Consider the following 21,790-nt stretch of genomic DNA (forward strand, 5'->3'; position numbering starts at 1 on the left):
CCGACACCACCTTTTTGACGTTGGTATATTAAAGTTAAGCTTACAGAGCATCTGTGTACAAAGTTTCATTGCGGGCACTTGTTTAGTTTAGTCTCAGGAGTGACTTTTATTTGAGAACGCCCGTCCAACGGTGCATTTAATTTAGACGATAGGACCTCTGACGGCCGACACCACCTTTTGACGTTGGCATATTAACATTCAGGTTATTGAGCACCTGTGTACAAATTTACATTGCGGGCACTTGTTTAGTTTAGTCTCAGGAGTGACTTTTATACGAGAACGCCCGTCCAACGGTGCATTTAAATTAGACGATAGGACCTCTGACGGCCGACACCATATTTTTGACGTTGGTATATTAAAGTTCAGCTTACAGAGCATCTGTGTACAAAGTTTCATTGCGGGCACTTGTTTAGTTTAGACTCAGGAGTGACTTTTATACGAGAACGCCCGTCCAACGGTGCATTTAAATTAGACGATAGGACCTCTGACGGCCGACACCACATTTTTGACGTTGGTATATTAACATCCAGGTTATTGAGCGCCTGTGTACAAATTTTCATTGCGGGCACTTGTTTAGTTTAGTCTCGGGAGTGACTTTTATACGAGAACGCCCGTCCAACGGTGCATTTAATTTAGACGATAGGACCTCTGACGGCCGACACCACCTTTTGACGTTGGCATATTAAAGTTCAGCTTACAGAGCATCTGTGTACAAAGTTTCATTGCGGGCACTTGTTTAGTTTAGTCTCAGGAGTGACTTTTATATGAGAACGCCCGTCCAACGGTGCATTTAAATTAGACGATAGGACCTCTGACGGCCGACACCACATTTTTGACGTTGGTATATTAACATTCAGGTTATTGAGCACCTGTGTACAAATTTTCATTGTGGGCACTTGTTTGGTTAAGTCTCAGGAGTGATTTTTATTTGAGAACGCCTGTCTAAGGGTGCATTTAAATTAGACGATAGGACCTCTGATGGCTGACACCACATTTTTGACGTTGGTATATTAAAGTTCAGCTTACACAGCATCTGTGTACAAAGTTTCATTGCGGGCACTTGTTTGGTTTAGTCTCAGGAATGACTTTTATACGAGAACGCCCGTCTAACGGTGCATTTAATTTAGACGATAGGACCTCTGACGGCCGACACCACCTTTTTGACGTTGGTATATTAAAGTTCAGCTTACAGAGCATCTGTGTACAAAGTTTAGTTGCGGGCACTTGTTTGGTTTAGTCTCAGGAGTGGTTTTTAGTAGAGAACGCCCTTTTAAGGATACATTTTTACATTTTAGTTGTTATATTTGGGTTTTTATTTATTATAAATTTAACGGGAATTATTTGTGGTAAATAATTAATACGAAAAACTGTGTAAATTTTGTAAAAGATAGTTTTTTACTAATTAGTTTTATACTATTATTTCAGATTTTGAATGTTTGTTAGCGCCTTCAGATTGTTGACTGCAACATTGTTGCACGGGATACAGACGGACGATAAAGTGACGCTAACTTCACGGTGGTGTGAGGAGCTCGTGTCACGCAGTTCTCTTCACTATCAGTTCTGAGTCTGACTTCTGAGTGAGGTTAAGACATCTAGGATAAGATTTGGGTTTTGATATTAATGTAAGGTAAAATTATATTTTTGTCGTATCTATCGATCAACACTAACGAATTAAAATTTTGGAAGTACAGTTCAGTAAGAATCAACAATTTTGTTGTTGTGTACAAGTTGTTGTATTCAGATGTGTACAACCGGTTTGTCAGTTTGTTTAGAGTAGGTCTGTTACAACTTATTGCTCATATTATTTTTGAATCAGCTCATAGTAACTTCATGGCTCTCCAGGTAGGCTATGATCATTATTATAATCACTACTCTTTCTGTCATATATGTAGGCTAAAAATTCTGTTCTTGTTCACAGAAATCATGGTTTAAGTTTGTAAGATCTATATATGCATTTTTTGTTTAGATGAAAAGTGCTTAAAAATGAGATAGTGGGTATATATTTACTTTGGCCACTTCACACTTCTTGTCGAAATATAAACTTAATACAAGAAAGAATATTATTACAATAGATATAAATGGGAGGAAAGCCTAAATGATAACAGAAATCACGGAAATGCCCCTGGCCATCAGTGCGGGCTTTGGTGATGCCTCCACACTTTTGGCAATCCGAAATGTGCTCCTTTAAAATCAGTGTCCTTTGTAGTTAGGAGATGAAAACTAGAATTAAAGGTGGAAATCAAATAGTGTTTCACTGCAAAAAAGTTAGAACCAACACGATGTTGCAAAAATCGCAATTGAGAAGTCTTTTTTAGAACATTCTAAATTTGGTGTTATGAATATATTGAAATATGTATTATTTTAGTTGGAGTCAAACAAACTATGACTTAATGCTTAATGAATTAATGAAAGTAGTTTTGTGACATCAGTAATTGCAGAAATACTATTCAGACTGGCTAAGGTACTACACTGTTTGGGGAGACTTTAATAAGCGGCCTGCACTCGTTATTCAATTGCTGTTATCGAACAATTCGATATATCATCCAGCTTTGATGTATTTAAAAATCGTACACAATAAGAGTTATAATAAATTATCGTAATAATAAGAAATATATACATTACACTTTTAAATACATAACTTTTACAATAACATTACAAAACAACAAAACCAACTGTGGCCTAGATTTAGATATCAAAGAAACCTTATAATATTTATAATTTGCCCAGCTTGATATCAATAAGTAATAGCTTTTGAGTAATGGAGGAAAGGATTCTCCCCATGGGTTACCAGGAGCCAAACCCACATGTTGAAGCCACTAAAACAAATCTCGCCACTTGTGAGAAATATCTCACATACTTTCCTCATATTCATCACCATTTCAGTCTCAAAATATGAGTTACTTCTTGTTGTTTATTGTTTACATTAAAATTATTATAACTAATAATTTGAAATCGTCCTCCGTAGACTAATGGTTATAGTCTCGGCTCTCAAACCGAGAGATCACTGGTTCAAATCCCGGGGAGGTCCAATCATGTACTTTGTACTTTAATAGTAAACCAGTGCACTTCGAAGCCGGCATTGCTGATGCTGAGGCTTAAATGAAATCATATGTTAAGTTTAATAAATTGTAATATCGAATTATCCTTCGGATAAAAACAATCGAACCATTCGATAATAGCAATCGAATAACGAGTGTAGGCCACTTATTAAAGTCTACCCCACTGTTCAAACATAGTTTAAATAAAGTTAAGTTATTTTATATAATATGAAACAAATAAATTATTTGTACAACTACAAAGCAAAAGTACAATTTAAAAGCCTAAAAAGGAATTTAGTTTGATATTATTGCTTCAAATTAATTCAAAGCAAAATAATGTAATTTGGTATTTGACTAATGGCGACAATTACAATGAAGATGTACGTGTGTTTATTGTGTTACAAGGAGTCGGACATGTTTATCCTTGAAAATAGTAAAAAGTAATTAGTTTTAACATTGTTTTATTTGTAATATTTAAAAATATTGATAGCATTGGTAGTTTTTTATTTATAGTTAATGTATTAATATAAAAATTTAAAACCAGCAGAACTGTATCGTTATTTGAAATACCTATTATGTAATTTGGTTCTACATGTTGTTTTTAGTATTTTTAGATAGTCATGAATATCGAGGATTCGATGCTCATGAATTTTGATAATTTAATTGTTGTGGTGGCCGCTTATTATACTTCAGCCAAATATTTAATGTATCCTCTAAGCAACAACAGTGTATCACCAGCTAGAGGACAATGGCCAACACACTTTAACTTGCACACAAGGAAACCCGTCGGACTAAAGAAGGACACAATTTCCGAATCAGAAAACCCACTGCACATATTAATCACAGGTACCTATTCACTACTCCTTGAAGGTAACTCCATTGTTCAACTTAAAATATTCCGAGAACTATTTCATAACTAAGTGCCAAATAAGATGAGTGCATTGGTAGAAAATGTTGTAAAAATATCGAGAGAGGAACTAGACCAAGAACACAGAGAAAAAAAAAGTCAACATAGAGGTAGTACCTGATGAATAAACATCAATCAATCTTCCCTATAAAGGTAGAACCTGTTGCAAAAATGCTCGGACCTCTAACATTCCTTGTACTTTGTTGGCCTGAGTGTTGGCATCCTGATTATCCTCTCCACCAATGCCTACCCCCTCCTTAGCTTGTATATCCCACCCAGATTTGATTGACTATTTGAGATATAACCTAAAATTTCAAGCATATCAGTTATTGTACAATTATGGATCATGACCGCCAAAAAATTCTTTTTGGGAATGTAAACATACTATTTTAAAAAATTGATAAAAGTGGTTTGAGATAATTATTATAGCTGACCTGGCTAAAATTAAGTAAAATGAGATAATCAAATAGATAATCATAATTAAGTAAACACGAGGAAAGATCGGAAACACTTTGTACTTGGAAACACACATTCTATTTTCTTATTCAGTTTAACCCCATGCTTAATTAAATGTTATATGATTTATAGAGAAAAAAATTTAATGTTTTGTTACCACAACGGCTGTAATTAATGTTTTGGAAAATTTTTATGAAAGACTCCTGATGTGCATTAATAAAGAAGTTTGCCATCTTCCACAAGTTATTACCCACAATTGAATGAACATTGTTTCAACCAGTTTTCTGTGATTGGATGAAATGTAAAAATATAAATAAATATTCAAATTATGTTGAATACTATAGACACTATAGAACACATACTTATTTCAGAAGTCTCCATTTTTTTTGCTACCTGTTATAATAAAATTTAACAGTAACTTTTAACATACTACCAAACATTCCTTGTTCAAATTAGAGTCTTAACAATTAATTTGGTGTGCTAAGCTGATTCATTATTCAATTTTCTAATACATTTAAATGTAGAATAATTACATTTCTGGTAATAAAATAAAAAAGCAGAAGCGAGCTTGGCTTATATTGTGTATTTTTGTACAAAATAATTATTGTTTTGAAAAAGTAACAACATTTAGTATAAGTATATCCACAACAAAATCAAATTAAGTATGATTTTAAATGAGTTGAGGCGTGTGTATTGCTTACACTGGAAAAAACTCCCTTCACAAATATAAAAGAGGAAATGTATTGCAAGTCATGGTAATACAAACTGGTAGTATGAAAGAAAAAGGGTCTGATTAATTCACTTACATATTTTAATCTAGCATTACTGAATAATGAATCCAAATAACAATTCTTTAAAACAATTCTTCTCGGACATTAGTTGAGAAATTGGATCAGCAAAATATGCAGAGTCGTTCTCAAATTTAAAAACAACTGTGAGTTATTGAAAAAACTGTAACATTCTTTATTTTTAGAATGATTATAAATTATTATTAATGTACACCCCCCCCCCTTGTGCTGTGGTACGCATCCTTATCTTCTGAACAGTGTAACACAAGATTTGGTACAGGTGGAACAACTTGTGGCCAAGTACCGCGCAGTGAGCCAGTTCCCAGCACTAACTGCGGCTCGGATACTTCGCAGAGAGGGAGATCAACTCACAGTTACGTCGACATGGAGTCAACGTTGTCTGGAGAAGGGCAAAAACACCAAGTTCTGTCAGACACACCTAGTCCAAGGAAAGTCAGTCATCCACACATCCCCCATTGATACATCCACCGAGTGAGTCAGTTGTTTTAGCTCGAAACATCCACAAACACTAATTTATCAATAAAATTAGTGTGTTATCAATAAAATATTTTATCACTTGATAAAAATATCCATCCAGTAATATGGTGTTTTTCTTGTATTTACTTCGAAAAAAATAGTTATGAATTTCAGTTTGCTAACATTATCGTAAAAATTATATTTTCAAATGATATTTACAATTCGAAAATTGTAAAAACGTACATGAAATAAAATAATTGTTTGTGTTTTAATTTCGTGCCAGTTTTAAAAATAAGATGGATGTTCTTACTTAAAATTGTTTTAGATGATCAGTATTAACGCAGAAACGTTAACACATTGCTTCAAGCTATGCTTATATGATTGTTTTTTAGCCTTAACGGGGATTGGAACCCGGATCCTTGTAAAGTGAGAAGCCGTCTTGGTTACAACAAATGGCTTTTCTAGTATTGGGCGTTTCCTAAATGTATGAGGGCTATCCAGAAAGTAGATTAAGTTTCGCTCTGTAGCTGCTAGGGGCCATCACAGCCATTTTGATGTCAAGGCATTTATCCTTTCAGTGGCTATGAGATGCAAGTGAGAAGTTACTGTTGCTCCTTGTCGTTTTACAATAGTGGTTTAAAATGTGTGGCGCAATTTAAAATCCCGTGAGTTGCGAAATGTGTTTGGTAATACGGTTTTTGTTAACTAAACATAATAAACTAGTTGAGATTTATCGCCAATTTTGAGAAGTTTATGGGAAAAATGGGATTACTGAAGGTAGAGCGTGTCAGTGGTGCATTAAGTTTAAAAATACCAAATTAATGTGCATGATGATGAGTGGACGGCCAAACATTATGACCGATGATATTGTCTCTTAAGTCGATGAGTAGAGTAAAGAAGACCGCCAATTCACAATAACAGAATTCTCACTTAGTTTTCCTCAAATTTCAAGGAGTTTTTTACACAAAATTGTTACACAGAAGTTAGGGTACCATAAATTTTGTACAAAGTGGGTACCAAAAATCTTAAAAGAAACCCATAAAAATTAGCGTATGGCTGCTTCATTAACATTTTTGGACAATTACGAAAAAGATGCTCGATCGAATCATTACAGGAGATGAGACTGGGGTAAAACATGTGAATTACAAAACCAAATTCCAGCAATGAAGATATGGCTATATGCATATGCATATGGATATGCATCACAATGCAGCGCTTCGATGACGACGTGGAAGTGCAGGAGGGTGTGACAACCTGGTTGAAGTCGCAGGTGGCAGAATTTTGTAATGCTGGAATTTCAAAGCTAGTTCACCCTATGATAGGTGCCGAAATTTGTATGGTGACTGTGTTGAAACATAGTATTTTAGTGTCCCTTTCAAATATATATAATACAACTTTTTCTTGTACTTTGTGTTTTGTTTATATCAAGACGTAATCTACTTTCTGAAAAACTCTCGTATATGTAGAGTATTATAAACAGTTTAACTAAAAAAATCTTAACCCTTCGTATGCTGTAAGCGGAATATTCTGCCGAGTAAATGTAACTCGAAACGTTCTAAGCGGAATAGATTGCGGAATCCCCTGACAACGCAATATATTTACGTTAGTTCTACAAATTGCTGGCAGAATGCTTGAGAGTGAATATTTGGTGTTCTAATATGACGCAATGTGAAGCGTGACTCATCAAAACAGCTAGGAACAATCACAACGGAAAATTTTGTTTGCTTTGTCAGTCAGCGCCATCGCCAGTGAGCAAGCTGTACGCTCTAAGCGGAAATACGCGTGCGTGACAGTCAGCTGCCGGCGGCCGCTGTGTATTGTTGTTTATTGTTTATAACCTGTTATACTGCTTTAGCTGTCTGTTGTGCGAGGTTATCCATATCGATAATGTGATAAACTATATATCTATGTAAAACATGTGAGGCCAAGTCTGCCCTCCACCCAGATGAGTGTTTTGAGATTTACCAAACACAAGTCCAATATTAGTGTGCCTTTTTTATTTTTGTACCATTTTGTGTTCTTTATATATTCCATATTTGTCATGGATTTGTTGCCTTCATTATCTACTAACTTTGTATAATTAATATAAATTACTGTTGTGCTAACTTTTGCTACTTTCAGAAAAGTTTACTTACTTACTTACTGCCGGGGCGTAACAAATCTCAGTCGATTCTTTGCCTCGTCTATGAGCCTCTTCCACGCCACCCTGTCTTCCGCCAGATCCACAGACCCTCCACACCGGGTCACATCTTCGACCACTTGATCGCACCATCTTATCTTTGGCCTACCCAAAGGGCGCCTTCCTGCCGGTACCGCCTGGTAAACCTCTTTTAACCTTGTGCCCTCCTGTCTCCGATGTACATGTCCTAGCCAGCTAATTCTCTTTGCCTTCACCAAAGCCACAATATCAGGATCTTGGTATACACTGCGTAATTCTCTATTTTTTCTTATTCGCCACACCCCTTCATCACATATTGGTCCAAATATTTTTCGGAGAACTTTATTCTCAAAAACAATCAACCGCCCCTCATTTTTCTTCGTTAATGTCCATGTTTCACTTCCATACATTAGGACTGGTTGAATGATTGTTTTATAAATTCTTATTTTGGAGCATTGCTCAGAAAAGTGTATTGGACTTTATATACTGCCATGTATATTTACATGTATAAGTACTCATATGTAAATAAAATAAAAGCAATATAAAAACTATCACGTGTTTTCATCAGTTGCAACACCAATAAACCTAAAAAAATATATAACTTTGAAAAAACTAAAAATTATTTTTTTTTATTGAGCATTGCTATACAACTTGCTTTCAGCGTACGAAGGGTTAATGTTAGTTTCAACTGTGTATAAAATAAAATAAAAGTATGGGCTTTCTCACTTAAATAAAATTTTTACAAAACTTTACTTATTTTTGTTACATACGAAAAGGTACTTACTTTTTAAAAAAACCACGTCTTGTACTTTAACAATATTGTTATTACAAACAAGTACATTTGTAATAACAAATAAATTTATTTGTTGTAACTGTATTCTGTGAAAATATTCATACTTGAGAATCTCTTGCATTGTCAGGTTGTTGTCTGCGTTCTCACCATCTGGCACAAGCTGTGCGGTGCTGCGCGAGTTCACTCAACCTGATGGTGGCAGCAAGAAGCAGCACCTGGAGATCTGGGCAGACAATCGGCTCTCACAGTTGGTTGACCTGACACTGGCTGACCAGCATGGCGAGGTCTACACAAGTGGTCAGTAACTGAATTTTGTTGTTTTTGCTATTGGAACTCTAGAAACTAGTAAAAACTTGATTGGCTATTATTCACTTCTATTCTTTGATAATGTAGAGAATTAGATATTTTTATTTAAATAGAGATAGATGTACGTGCTTTTTGAGTGTTTTGTAATTAAATTGAATAGTTAGTCCCTTTAAAACCAAGAAAGTTATGTCTACTTGCCACGAACATTAAAAATATATAATGTAAGCTTCTAATAGTGGTTGAAATTAGTTTTAAGTGAAGATGTAGTGTACAAGACGTATTGTGTATATTCAATTATTTGAAAATTTAGTCGTGTAACAGAGTGTAATTTTATTTTTTGGCTTGATATTTTCCATCCTCTAGGGATAATGTAATGTTGAGAAAGAATCATTGTTTTTATAAATATTTTCAAATTTATTCATATTTTCTATTTTTTTTTAAATTTCCGTGAGACATGAACCAATTTGTATCTTATTTAGGTTTAATATAGTTTTTCGTGAAGTGGATAGAGGAATTTCCTCTATGAAAGGAACTGCATTTATTTTATGGGAGTCGGAAATGAAGAAAAGCAAAAGGCTTTGGTTAAAGCTTTCTAAAAGAAAATCCGTAAAAGATAGAGCAATGCCATTTTTACTACTGTCTCTACAGTAAAATGTTCATTTAATACACCAAATATTATATTTGTAATAATATTATTTTATGTTGTAAATATTTTTATATAAATTTTTAAAATGTTTGAAAACAAATATTTTTATTATTTTTTAGTTACTTTCTAACTAACTTTAAAATATTTGACCTAAAATATGAGAATTTGTAAGTTTTGATATAAGTAAAAAATGTTCATTCAAATATATAAAATAATAAGCTCAAAAATCAAATAAAATACTATCAGCAATGTTTCTTTTATGATTTTGCTGGACATTTACTCAAACGTCTTGTTTCCTCGGAAATTAAATTTTGTTTACTCACTCTACATAAAATAACTACAAATAAAAAACATAATTCAATTGTAAAACTATTCAAGTAAATTTCATCTTGACGTTCAAAACCCATAAATCAGCAAACGTTTTTAAGCATGGGAAATTACATCTTCCACACTTCCATCACTATCATTGATATCAGAATTGCACTCGTAATCACTGTCTAGTAACAAAGCAACAATAGAATACCGCAGTTTTTTTACAACAATTACGATCTATTTCACAACTAAACAAAGACAAATAACACCTAACCTCGCATTTAGCAGATGACCAACAAAAGCAATAACAAAACGTTTCAACAAATAGATGGACAGTTCAGTGCTACTAGTAACAAAACGAAATGAAATATATTATTTTCTTAGTAAAAAAAATAGTTAAGACCATGGCAACGATACCTGTCAGATATATACAGAACTAGAAGGCCCATAACAGTAAAGAATGGCTAAACATAGACTACATAAGAGGCTATGTTGCAGATAGGCTCGGTACGTAACAGCGCATGTGTTTTCCCCAACGGGTTAAAAATACCAGATATGTAAATAATTGTTTTGTCAGTGCCAACTACAAAATGAAGACTTAGTAATTTCTTAATACTAAAATAAATTCATTTTTAATGCTCATTATACATTTATAAATAATTAAGTATAAACGGGTATTAATACGATTATTAATTAATTAATAAACTAACTATATTAATTAATTAATATGTTTATGAAAGTATTAATGGTAACTTATATTTTCTTTACCTTATTGACTGACTCTGATATAACTATTATTTATGTATCAGATGTTTGATGTTAAGTTTGCATAAAAAAAATAACCTGTAAAAATTTTAAAATATGTTAATTTTAACCTGTAAGCTCTCATTTAACATTTCTAAAATTAGAATAGCTGACAATCAATAACTCATTACTTAGCAGGAATTTTTTATGATTTCAAGAAAAATTAAGTTAGGTCGTATACAATGCAAACTGGTCCCCTTGTCATCGAATTACTCGTATTTTGCAAGGTTCAATATTTTTTTGTTGGAATACAGAACTTTAATTAGGAACACTAATAATTATACACAATTTAAAATACTTTTTTTATCTGTAAACCAATAAGAAGTTTAATGGCATCATAAAATAGTTTTAAAAATTAATAGTAATTTTGAAACAAAGCACTATACTTTTAGAAAATGATGTCTTAACGTTGTTGCACGGGTGACAAGGCTGTTGCGTTTTCTCAATCATTAATGTGAGGTGGCATTCATTGTGTGTAAATCATTGGATTCTCATGATTTATTCAACAAATTCCTTTGGTTAACAAAAAAGATTAATTCCGTAAAGCAATTGTAATTTAACTTTGTAACATATTCAATGTTTTTTAGAAATATTTTAATAAATCAATTAATCAATACCTTTATTTATTAAAAGTACAATGTACAGTATGAATGGCGTCAGTTACAAAGTTAAAAATATACATGTACAAATTATAATTATAAGAAATTTGCATGTGTAAGTTTTATATAAGTTATGAGATTCATAAAAGAATACAGTACACGGTATAAAATAAAATAACAGTATGCTACAAAAAAAAAAAATAACTGTCAGTTATTTTTTCATATATTGAAGTGCTGTGCTCTAAAATTATATACATAAATATAAGCCATAAAAGTAAACAAAACTTTTATCATATGTTAGATGCAACTCTGATTCATATATTTTTTTTTTAAATATGCCATGTAGGCTTACCTTTAATGGCATATCTATTAATGGGCACCCATTAGGACACATCATATTTTTGCGTAATATGTGAAAATGCAGACCGGCGTCATCTTGATTTTGGACACTGAGTAAAAACCTTTCGCATTGCTAAAATAGTTTATTAGTTGAAACAAATTGTGAATCTTACTGATAAAAACATTGAAGGTGAAATAATACTATATAGACGTGTGTGATCATAGTACGCCAAATTCACTGTCCTATAACTTTGATGTTTTCAATTATTATAATTTAACTATATCAATACTTTGTTTCTAAATCAAAAGCGTACCAGTGTATGAGGTGTGATAAAAAATACGGTAAATAATTTTTTATTTAAAGTAATAAACTTATATAGAATTTGATTTAATCTCCTTCAAAATACTGTCCTTGGCTGGCAATGCATTTATTCCAACATTTAATCCTTAACTGGAAACGTTTCTGGAAGGCTTCTTTCGGAAGGGATTTTAGCTGCTAGGCCATGGCCCTTTGAATGCCTGAAATGGTGTCAAAACGTAATCCTTTAAGCAGAGTTTTAATTTTTGGGAAGAGCAAGAAGTTGCATAATGCTAAATCGGGTGACTATGGCAGATGTCGATAGACAGGAACACTTTTTTTGGCCAAAAACTCGTGAGTGAATGAGAAGCAAGATGTGACACGGCATATTGTTGTGCCTATTTTTCTGGTCCCTTTCTTCGTATGTCGTTTCTTTAATGTTGCAGAACACCCTTATAAAATTCAGAGTTTACAGTTGTTCCTCTTGGAACAAATTCTGATCATACTATGCCCTCTCTATCAAAACAATGAACATGACTTTGATGTTTGATTTTTGATTGATGTGCCTTTTTAGGACAAGAAGATGCACTGGTTTTCCATTAGGAACTCTACATTTTGGTCTCGGGTCCATATCCATATACCCAACTTTCATCTTCAGTTACAATTTTGGCCATAAAGTCCGGATCTGCTTGAAGATAATACTTCAACTCTATGCAGACTGAAGCGAAGTGAAACGATTGTTTCTACTTTTTGCACGTTGTTGTCTGTTTTTGAGGTTAATGAATGTCCCAAACACTGCTCGTCTTCAATTGACTCAATTCCGCTTTTAAATTAGTCATGCCACTTGTATACAGTCTTCGGAGTTACCACATTACCGCCATACACAGATTGTAACATTTCGTGAGCTTCTTTGGTATTCTTTTGCAACTTAAAACAAAACTTAATGTTAAAATGCTTTGTTCTAAATCCATGATGCGTGACAGACACGATAAACATGACTCACTTAGAGGCTCTGGCAGTCGTCTGACAAGCGCCAGCGTGTTGAAACTTGTCACTGCCTGTCCCAACAGATTACACTACTAGCCAAATTACATAATATGTATGTAATATCAGCAGTTGTAGGTATAAAAACTTATTCACTGTATTATTTGATCACACCTCGTATTTAATACAATTATCATTTATCACATTCTCAAAGTTTTCTCTTTCTTCAGTACACATTTTCTCAAAAACATAAAACAACGTGGTCAGTGTGAAAAACAGCTTTCGGCTGGAAAAAAAACTAAATTAAGATTTTTTTCCTTATTTTTATTCCTTATTCTTTCACTGTTTTGAAAGTGTAAGACAATGGTTAAGCTCATTTAAGTCACCATTATCTCATATTGCCTTTTCATATGGAGGCTTTTGGAATTACTGGTTAGGAAATACTTTTTTAGGTACATGTTGGACGTATTATCTCCAGAAATGAAAATATGGGAATTATTTAATACTCACAAATAAATGTAGTTAAATAATAACTGCGAAATGAAACAGGCTTTTTCATTGCATTTGTTTATTACAGGAGAGTTCTGCTGTCTAGAGTGGTCGCCTTGTGAGAAGAAGCTTTTGTATGTGGCTGAGAAAAAGCAACCAAAGGCAGAACCATTCTATCCAAGCAAGCCCATAGATAAGGATTCTGTCATACCAGAGGAAAAACTTCCTAAAAAGGTAATTATTATAGTTTGTTTTACAGTTAAATCCCAATTATTTGGGAGCGAACGTACGATTTGCATTTTAACCTTGGTAGCCAAAAATAATTAAATAATAATTCTTCTGGGTCAGTCGGTAAGTAGATTTTGTAACAATTTACATATATGTATATATATTAATAATTCTTTTTGTTTTTTTCTGGGATTTATATATAATCAATATCTCAAAAAACTGTTTGAGATATATAAATTGTTAAATACAAGAAGTTTAGGAAACGTTATTAGCATTCCTGAATTTTTTCTCTAGGTACATAAATAACAACACACGAAACAGCTATATAATACATATTGAACAAAACAAAAACTATTATTTTTGTTTCTTTAAATGGAGTTGTAATTTTTTTACCCTTTTATCCCCAAGCATATTGGGCAGGCACATAATGCCAGAGTTACTGGTATAGTGTTCAGTTGGGCGCAGCGGCTTATCCTCTGCGTACGTTACAGTAGTGCCGGAGCAGTTGCATGATTGCATATTGGGCAGGCACATAATGCCAGAGTTACTGGTATAGTGTTCAGTTGGGCGCAGCGGCTTATCCTCTGCGTACGTTACAGTAGTGCCGGAGCAGTTGCATGATTGCATATTGGGCAGGCACATAATGCCAGAGTTACTGGTATAGTGTTCAGTTGGGCGCAGCGGCTTATCCTCTGCGTACGTTACAGTAGTGCCGGAGCAGTTGCATGATTGCATATTGGGCAGGCACATAATGCCAGAGTTACTGGTATAGTGTTCGGTTGGGCGCAGCGGCTTATCCTCTGCGTACGTTACAGTAGTGCCGGAGCAGTTGCATGATTTAATACACATAGACTTAAATCGTTAATATTTCGCTAACTTTTATAATAAATTAATCATTTTTGTCTCATTTTTTCATTATTTAGGAAAACAATGAAATGTAATGGAATTAATTAAATGTTGATCTTAAAAAGTTGTACCTTTAAAAGTAGATTTTAAAAAAATTTATTTTTTAAATTTAGAGCTCATTAAATACCAGAAAACAATTTTACTCATTAACCTCTGTGTCACATTGTAATATATTTAATTGAGAAAGACCAGTGTAAAATTGCTAAAATAATACTAAAAATTTACAGATTTATGTATTTATTAGTAAACAAAATACAAAACTGACTTTTACCATGAAAACACAAATGTCGTTAGATAAAACATTTTAGTGTATATTATTATTTTGTTTGAATATTATATGAATGTCAATATTCATATAATATAATTAATTACTATAAGAAGTTTAATATAAAATCAGAAAATAAACTTAACTTTTTTTCTTTGATAAAGATTGATGTAAATGAATCTTTTATGTTATAAATGTTGAACTTAGGTAGGAAAAAACAACACCTAAGTATTTTCTCTAGAATACTAGAAAGTCGACAGCAAATGACAAATTTTTTAGAAGATTTAAAAGTATAAGTAAGTAAGATAAGATAAGATTACAACAATACTAATTGCTTCAGGTGTTTATCATCTAACCTCAAAGGCCACTGCCTTAAGAATAATGCAACTTTATTAAACATTAAAACTATTATACACATTGCATTAACATAACAAATTATGTTATATTCTTGAAGGAAATATAGTTCTGCATAAATCAGTATTAATTTTATTAAAATTAACCAATAAATGTATGTGTACTGTATGAAAATATTGAGAGCCTAAATAAAGGCTCTTGGCACTTGACATCTGACTTCGTCCAAGAGCCTATACAGGCTCTTGGAGTTTCACAACCAATCTAGCTTGAGTCTATGTAGGCTCTTAGCCCTAAAAGGGTTAACAATTGTTATATTGAAATGAATGGTATACCAAACTTGCCAGTGAACTTACCCTAGATATTTATAAAATAAAGTTTTGTACCATGTTTTGGCTGCAGTATAATAAGGGGCCACCAACACAATCGGATGATGATTATTGAATGATATCGAATCATCAATATTCATGACCATTTAAAAGACAGAAAGCAAAATGTCGAACCAAATAATGTAATAGATATTTCAAAGAACAATATGGTTTAGCTAGTTTTTAATCTTGGAAATTAATGTATAAATATTAATATCATTTACAAATTAAAATATAATATTTAATAATTAATATAAGTACAAAAAAACAATAACATTTACTTGCCTTATTTATTTTCAAGGATAAACATGACTGCTTGTGAAAAAAAAGAAGACATGTACGTCATTGTTCTTTCCACCATTAGTCAATAACGAAACACATTTTTTTAATTTTTAATTTATTTCCAAACACGTTTTTACATTAAATAAATAAAGAATGTTGATGTCGAATTGAATTAAGTTTTAGGCTTTAAAAATGTTAATATAGAGGAGCTATATTTTTATATGTAAAAGAAATTAATCTCTTTTTAAAAATAACTAACTAAATTATGTTTAAAGTACTCTTGAGCTGTGTAGTACTAACTAATACTTCACAGGGTAGATATGTTTGATAGCATTTAAAAAATGCTCGAATGGATCACCACTAATAATCATAATTTCTCATCGATACATATATTTTGCAAGATGATTGGTAATGCAATCACTTCTGAGACCAGTTTTTAAAGATTTCTTTGTTTAGAAATATTTTGCATATTGCATATTGATCGCCATTGTTCCTGTCGTTGTCACTAACCTTCTCCTATGGAGAAGAAATAACAGCAGCTTGCAATGACGTTACTAGTCTAAATAAAGAAAGCTGGTAATGATTAATTATGAATATCTTTAGGTCAAACGTCAAATTCAATAGTATAGATATTTAAAATCGATAATCTTCATCCGATTGTGTTGGTGGGCGCTTACTTTACTGTAGTCCAAGTTTCAACAGAGTTGTTTGGACAGTTGTCATTTAACAGTTATCATTTCCACAAGCTGTTTTATATAACGTACGTATAAACTTTTGGAAAGGAAAGTGTTTTTAAGCCCCAGGGGTCATGTTTGGTTCTGTAATAGTTTCCCGTAAGTGCTACCAAGAAAACAATTGCAATAGGCAGATCTTGTATAAAAGTAGAAAAATCCAGTGTACCAAGTAAATTAAGAGAGGAAATGAAGCTTTTCTGAAGTTTTCAACCCGTCATGTTAATTAGGTAGGGATGGTTTTATTTGGTTCCCTTTCTCTCTTAAAAATAAACAGAAACAAAAAAAATTAGAGGATAACCCAAAGATCTCATCCAAACTAATTATGTACTCAATTGATAAGCCTTATCTTTATAATTGGTTATAAGTAGGTCGTTGAGTCAGTGACCAATTAAAGAAAGTTGAAGTTCTGAATTTATAAGAAACAATGAACTAAACTAACTATGTTTTTGTATGGCAAAAATAGTTAGTTATCTTTGAAAATTTAAATTATGGCAGTACAAAAGTATTCATAAAGAACAATTAATGGCAGAAATAAGATTTCCCATATTATTTATCTTGTGTTTATAATACACTTGGCTTGAATAGTGGTAAACGTAAAAACTAGTTATGTCTGTATTAATTATATACAGTACAGAATTTTTAAGGTTTGGTAGTATAGTATTACTTAGTTACTATTATTTAATAACATTGTGCATACTGAATAAATATTACAAAAGAATAAAATAGAAACATGTTAAACACTTTGGAGATTGTGTACATTCTGCAACACAATTAATTTGTGTGTTAAGAGTAAAAATATAGGAACCAAGCAGTACCAATAATACCTCCACCTCCTTTTGACCTCGCCTCCCCCCTCTTAATGCCCCTTCAACAGCATCAATGCCTCTACATGAACTCTTTCTATTTTATACATTTATTTTTTATTTTACAACATTTCGTCAAGAAATCTGCTAGTAATATGTTAGGTTGTTCTGTGTGTTGACTTTTTGATCCTCAAAATACATCATTCCTCAAATCAAATTATGATTCAATTCAATATTAAAATAATTTGTTTGGTTTTAGAGGATAATTGTCTCAAGACTGTCAAGTAACTGTGTTGAACAGTTATGATAATATAATTGAACATTAGATGCACAAAGTGACTTTTGTCAGCACAATAAATGAAAGGAACTTCAGAAAGTATTTTGTACCAGTTTATATTGACAATAATAGATGTTTGCTTGGGAAAGAAGCTCCTCTGTCGTAGACAATAATTAGAATCAGTTCTCACAAAGTTTGCATTGGCAACTCGGTGTAGATGCTGTAAATTAGGTAGCAGGCTACTATATCCCTCTAGAGAGTATTTGTATTGAATAAAAATCCCTGCAGCATTTTGATTCTCTGTTTCACTCTATTCTAAAATAAATAATAGGTAGGCAAGAATAATCTTATTTTCTGTACCGTTTTCAACCTTTTTATTTATGAACCGAAATCAGTTATTGAGTAGGATTGTTATTGTACTAATTAAGCGTTGGTGTAGAAATGAAAAAAATCATTTCTCAACATGTGGACTGTTAAATAGTTGTTTAATTTTACACAGCATTTGTTTTAAAAGTGACTTCATTAAAGTGAGAATTGGGCAATTAACAAGTACACAACGCTTGAGAGACTACAAACAATTGCTTTATTGCAGTAGATAAGATTGTGTTTTTACTACAAGTCTGTCACATAGTACAAATACAATCTCTCTACTGTTTATCACAATAAAAGTAGAAAATTTATTAGTAAGCGCCAAGAAGGAAATAAAAATAATTACTATTTGTTACTGCCGAGTTTAAGTAGCTAGTTTGCGTTGAGCAGCATTCGCATAAACATGACCGCCCATATTGATTCTCCTGCCAAATGTGAATTGAGGAGTTTTATTCGTTTCCTGCAAGCATAAGGGAATAGTGCTGCAGAAATCCATCAGAGAATATGGCGTGTTTACGGAGAAAACATTATGAATGATGGTGTTGTAGTACGTGAGTGGTGTAGAAAGCCAAAGGTGTTGACTGACACCCATAAAAATCACCGAAAGACTTCAACTTTGACATTTCTCGGATTGATCCATGAATGTAACATTCGGCCATCTTTAAACTTTTGACGCGATTCACGCACAACACCATCACTCGTAATGTTTTCTCCGTAAACAGTGACAGTAACGGATGTTGTTGCGGGGAAGATGCACAATCGACACACACTGTGAACCTTCCACGTGTTTGGGCGTCATGGCTTAAGACTGGAGGTTGATAAAAAAATTACCCTCGTACTTTGAATTTCATCATATCTTACATTAAAGATGTAATAATATCAATAAAGACCATAGGTTATCAAAGTGCATAAGTAGTATGTTGTATCAGTTTGTAATTTATAGTAATGATCCTTATGGTTGTATTGGCTGAGCATTAGCGAAGCCTATAACTGAAGGAGATGGAAAAAGAAGCTTATAAATTGCACCTAGTCCTATAAGGACCTTAGCGCTGTTTCGGAGTGACAGGATATTCAGGATGGGTATGGTTTGGGAGTAGGAACCGCCTTCTATCGAGATCCATGAGGAAGAATTTAGGGCACTAATCTTAAGTCGTGTCTCCCCGGAAGAAGAGGAGGCCAGCTCTGGACCAGCCTCTCCAGTCAAAGCATGCAGGGGGTGGCACACTCTTGTTGAGGCTAGCAAGAACCTCTGAGGTAAGGGAACAAATCCCACCAACTCCAACAGTCATCTCCCCTAGTAGACTAGACCTATTGAATTAACCTTGTACCCCAGAATCTCGATATTTGTAGTTAGTGATGTGCCGCTCCTGGACATCCATAAGGTTACCCAGATTTAAGTGACACATCGGTTTTTGCTGTGCCCAGTGGTAGGTTCAACTGGAAGGTATAAACCAGCCAGAAGTGATCCCTGCTGGATGAAACAGAAAGGTTATATTTAGAACAAGATGAAAAATTTCAGACATTGTTTGATTCTAGCATGTACCAGATAGATCAATAAAGCTCAACATTTTGGCACCTATGACTGCCCAGGTCACGGTTTTTACGAGCAGTGTGTGACTACCTGGTCAGCCAGCCACAACAAATGTGTTAAACTATAAATTTTGGCTGTGGTGTGAAAACATAAATACAGGTAAAGTAAAAAATGGTTAGTACAATAAGAATGAAGAGCTTCTCGGTTGAGATTCCACAAGACTAATTCAGAGGAAATGATGTGTGCAGGGAGAGGAGTATGTATACAGACAAGACTGGGGTGAGACCTTGGCAGGCAGACACCATCCGGTGTTGTGTGTGTGTGACCTAGTGACTGGCACAGTCACCACGCCAGACGGTATACCGGATGACCTCTCTGTTGGTCAGGCATTGTTTGTACCAGACGGTATAGTGGGCGTGGGTTGGTGTCACGAACCGCGCCGGCTCGGCATCGTCTTCTGCACAAACAGACTCAGTTACGTGTTCCACCTCACTGAAGACGGCACTTTCGGTAAGTTATGTTGTCTTTCGGAGAATACAGTTTAAAACTGGCTATAAAGGGGAACAAACTTTTACTTACTTGACCTATCCAAAATCAAATGTATCTATAAATAAATTAAAAATACATCTATATTTCAAAATTAGCGGCCAGTTAAAATGCAAAAAAATTTAACATCTGAAACAGTCATTTTGTTAAAAATTTTGTAATGAATAAGAATATTTATCCTTTTATAGCAAAAATAAAATGAATGTTCAAAAAAAGTTATACGACAAAGTGTTTTTAATTTATTTTGGAGAAATTAGGGATAACCAACTTATCGATTTATCTACACTATAGCCTTGCTATAAGGTATGACCTTATGTATTATTATTCAGTCAAATGTTAGCCACAAGAAGATAATCTGTCATACGTTTTTTCATACTAAGATGTTCGGTACGGAAAAAGAAGAGGTTGCTCTTCTTGCCTATCGTGTAGGAATCATTAAAAATATAGTACTGTTTGTCCTAAATAAGTTAGACTTATTTTAAAACGCATTTGATATCACTACTATCCATTTTCAATTGCAAAATACAAACAAATTGAAACCAAAACAAAAGAAACAATCAGACTCAGTAACAGCTGTAGTAGCAAACAGCTGTTGGGGCAATGTTATTGATTAAAAAATGTAGTATATCTCCTCAAAGCAGAATATCTGGAACCTTTGCTATAGAGGTAGCTTAAAATCTTGTAAAGTTGATATATGACGCAATTAATTTTAGAAGCAGTTCTACCGGCTATGCCTCTTTAACGTAATGCCTGATAAGGGACCAGATTCTAGTCCCAAGCAGTTTGGGAAGTGTACAAAGGGACCGGTACGCGGTCTGATGTAGCGGGAGGTTTAAGCTTTCCGGTTTAATTTTCTGTAATTACAGATATCCATACACACTGCCTAAAAGTGTATAAACAAAGCAAAGTGCAATTTTGTGTTATACATTTTTGAAAATACAAACACAATACGAACTGTTATTAATTTTATTTAACTTTATACTAGTAGATACATATATTAATGTTCCAGAACATAATTTGTTAATTCGCTGGAAAATGGTAGTGACATCCAGAACTTCAAACGTTTTATATTTCTTTATACAAAAAGGTTTTTCAAATCCCAGTATGAGATTTTATAGCAATACTTTGATTCTTGCATGATTTTGTTGTGAAATAAAAGAATTACATGATTATGGTCATTTGCCATCGTTATGTTTCGCAATAACAGAAACAAATATTTTGAGAATTAGTTTTCACCTATGATATTTATATAATTTAATGAGATGTAATGTATCTTTTAACGTGTATTATATAACAAACTTGTATTCCTCTCTCAGTGAAGCTATCAGGAGAAGGTCTGGGTGCACATTCACCGCGTTTGTCTCCAAACCGAGACTATCTGGTGTGGCTACAGCGGCCGGCCCAAGGACCCCACCACGGTTGTCACCAGCTCGTAAAGGCGGTGTGGGGGGCTCTGCCCCACCCGTTAGTACCTATGGTGGCCTTCCGTGTTCAGTGTGCTAGCGGCCACGAGTTCTACGGCCTGTACTGCCAGTCACTGCCATCCAGATGTTTTGTGGACAACTCCACTCTTCTGCTCAGCACGGTGCAGCAGACTGTGGCACACTCATACGTTGTAAACACAGGTGAGCCCTTTCATTTGCCTTGAAGAAGCTTCAGGGTTTTGGATTTTCTCCTAATCTAATACACCTGATCAGTTTACCTTTTGGGAAAAAAACATCTACTGCTTCTTTTCT

The 21,790-nt window shown here is 33.6% G+C and overlaps 1 protein-coding gene across 2 annotated transcripts in view; it reads left to right on the top strand.

The window, feature by feature from the left end:
* The first annotated feature begins 1,522 nt into the window (after nt 1-1,522).
* Nucleotides 1,523-21,790, top strand: part of LOC124367905 (acylamino-acid-releasing enzyme-like) — a 45,018-nt gene continuing 24,750 nt past the window's right edge. The window contains exons 1-6 of one of the 2 annotated variants that reach the window (XM_046825102.1): nt 1,523-1,842; nt 5,470-5,681; nt 8,745-8,914; nt 13,483-13,628; nt 19,757-20,018; nt 21,371-21,679. In XM_046825102.1, coding sequence (XP_046681058.1) covers nt 1,831-1,842; nt 5,470-5,681; nt 8,745-8,914; nt 13,483-13,628; nt 19,757-20,018; nt 21,371-21,679 — 1,111 coding nt within the window. In that variant the 5' untranslated portion in view covers nt 1,523-1,830. The remainder of the gene's footprint in view (nt 1,843-5,469; nt 5,682-8,744; nt 8,915-13,482; nt 13,629-19,756; nt 20,019-21,370; nt 21,680-21,790) is intronic. The other variant, XM_046825101.1, reaches the window with a different exon arrangement.

The sequence above is a fragment of the Homalodisca vitripennis genome, chromosome 8 (genome assembly GCF_021130785.1).
Source record: "Homalodisca vitripennis isolate AUS2020 chromosome 8, UT_GWSS_2.1, whole genome shotgun sequence".
Taxonomy (NCBI): domain Eukaryota; kingdom Metazoa; phylum Arthropoda; class Insecta; order Hemiptera; family Cicadellidae; genus Homalodisca; species Homalodisca vitripennis.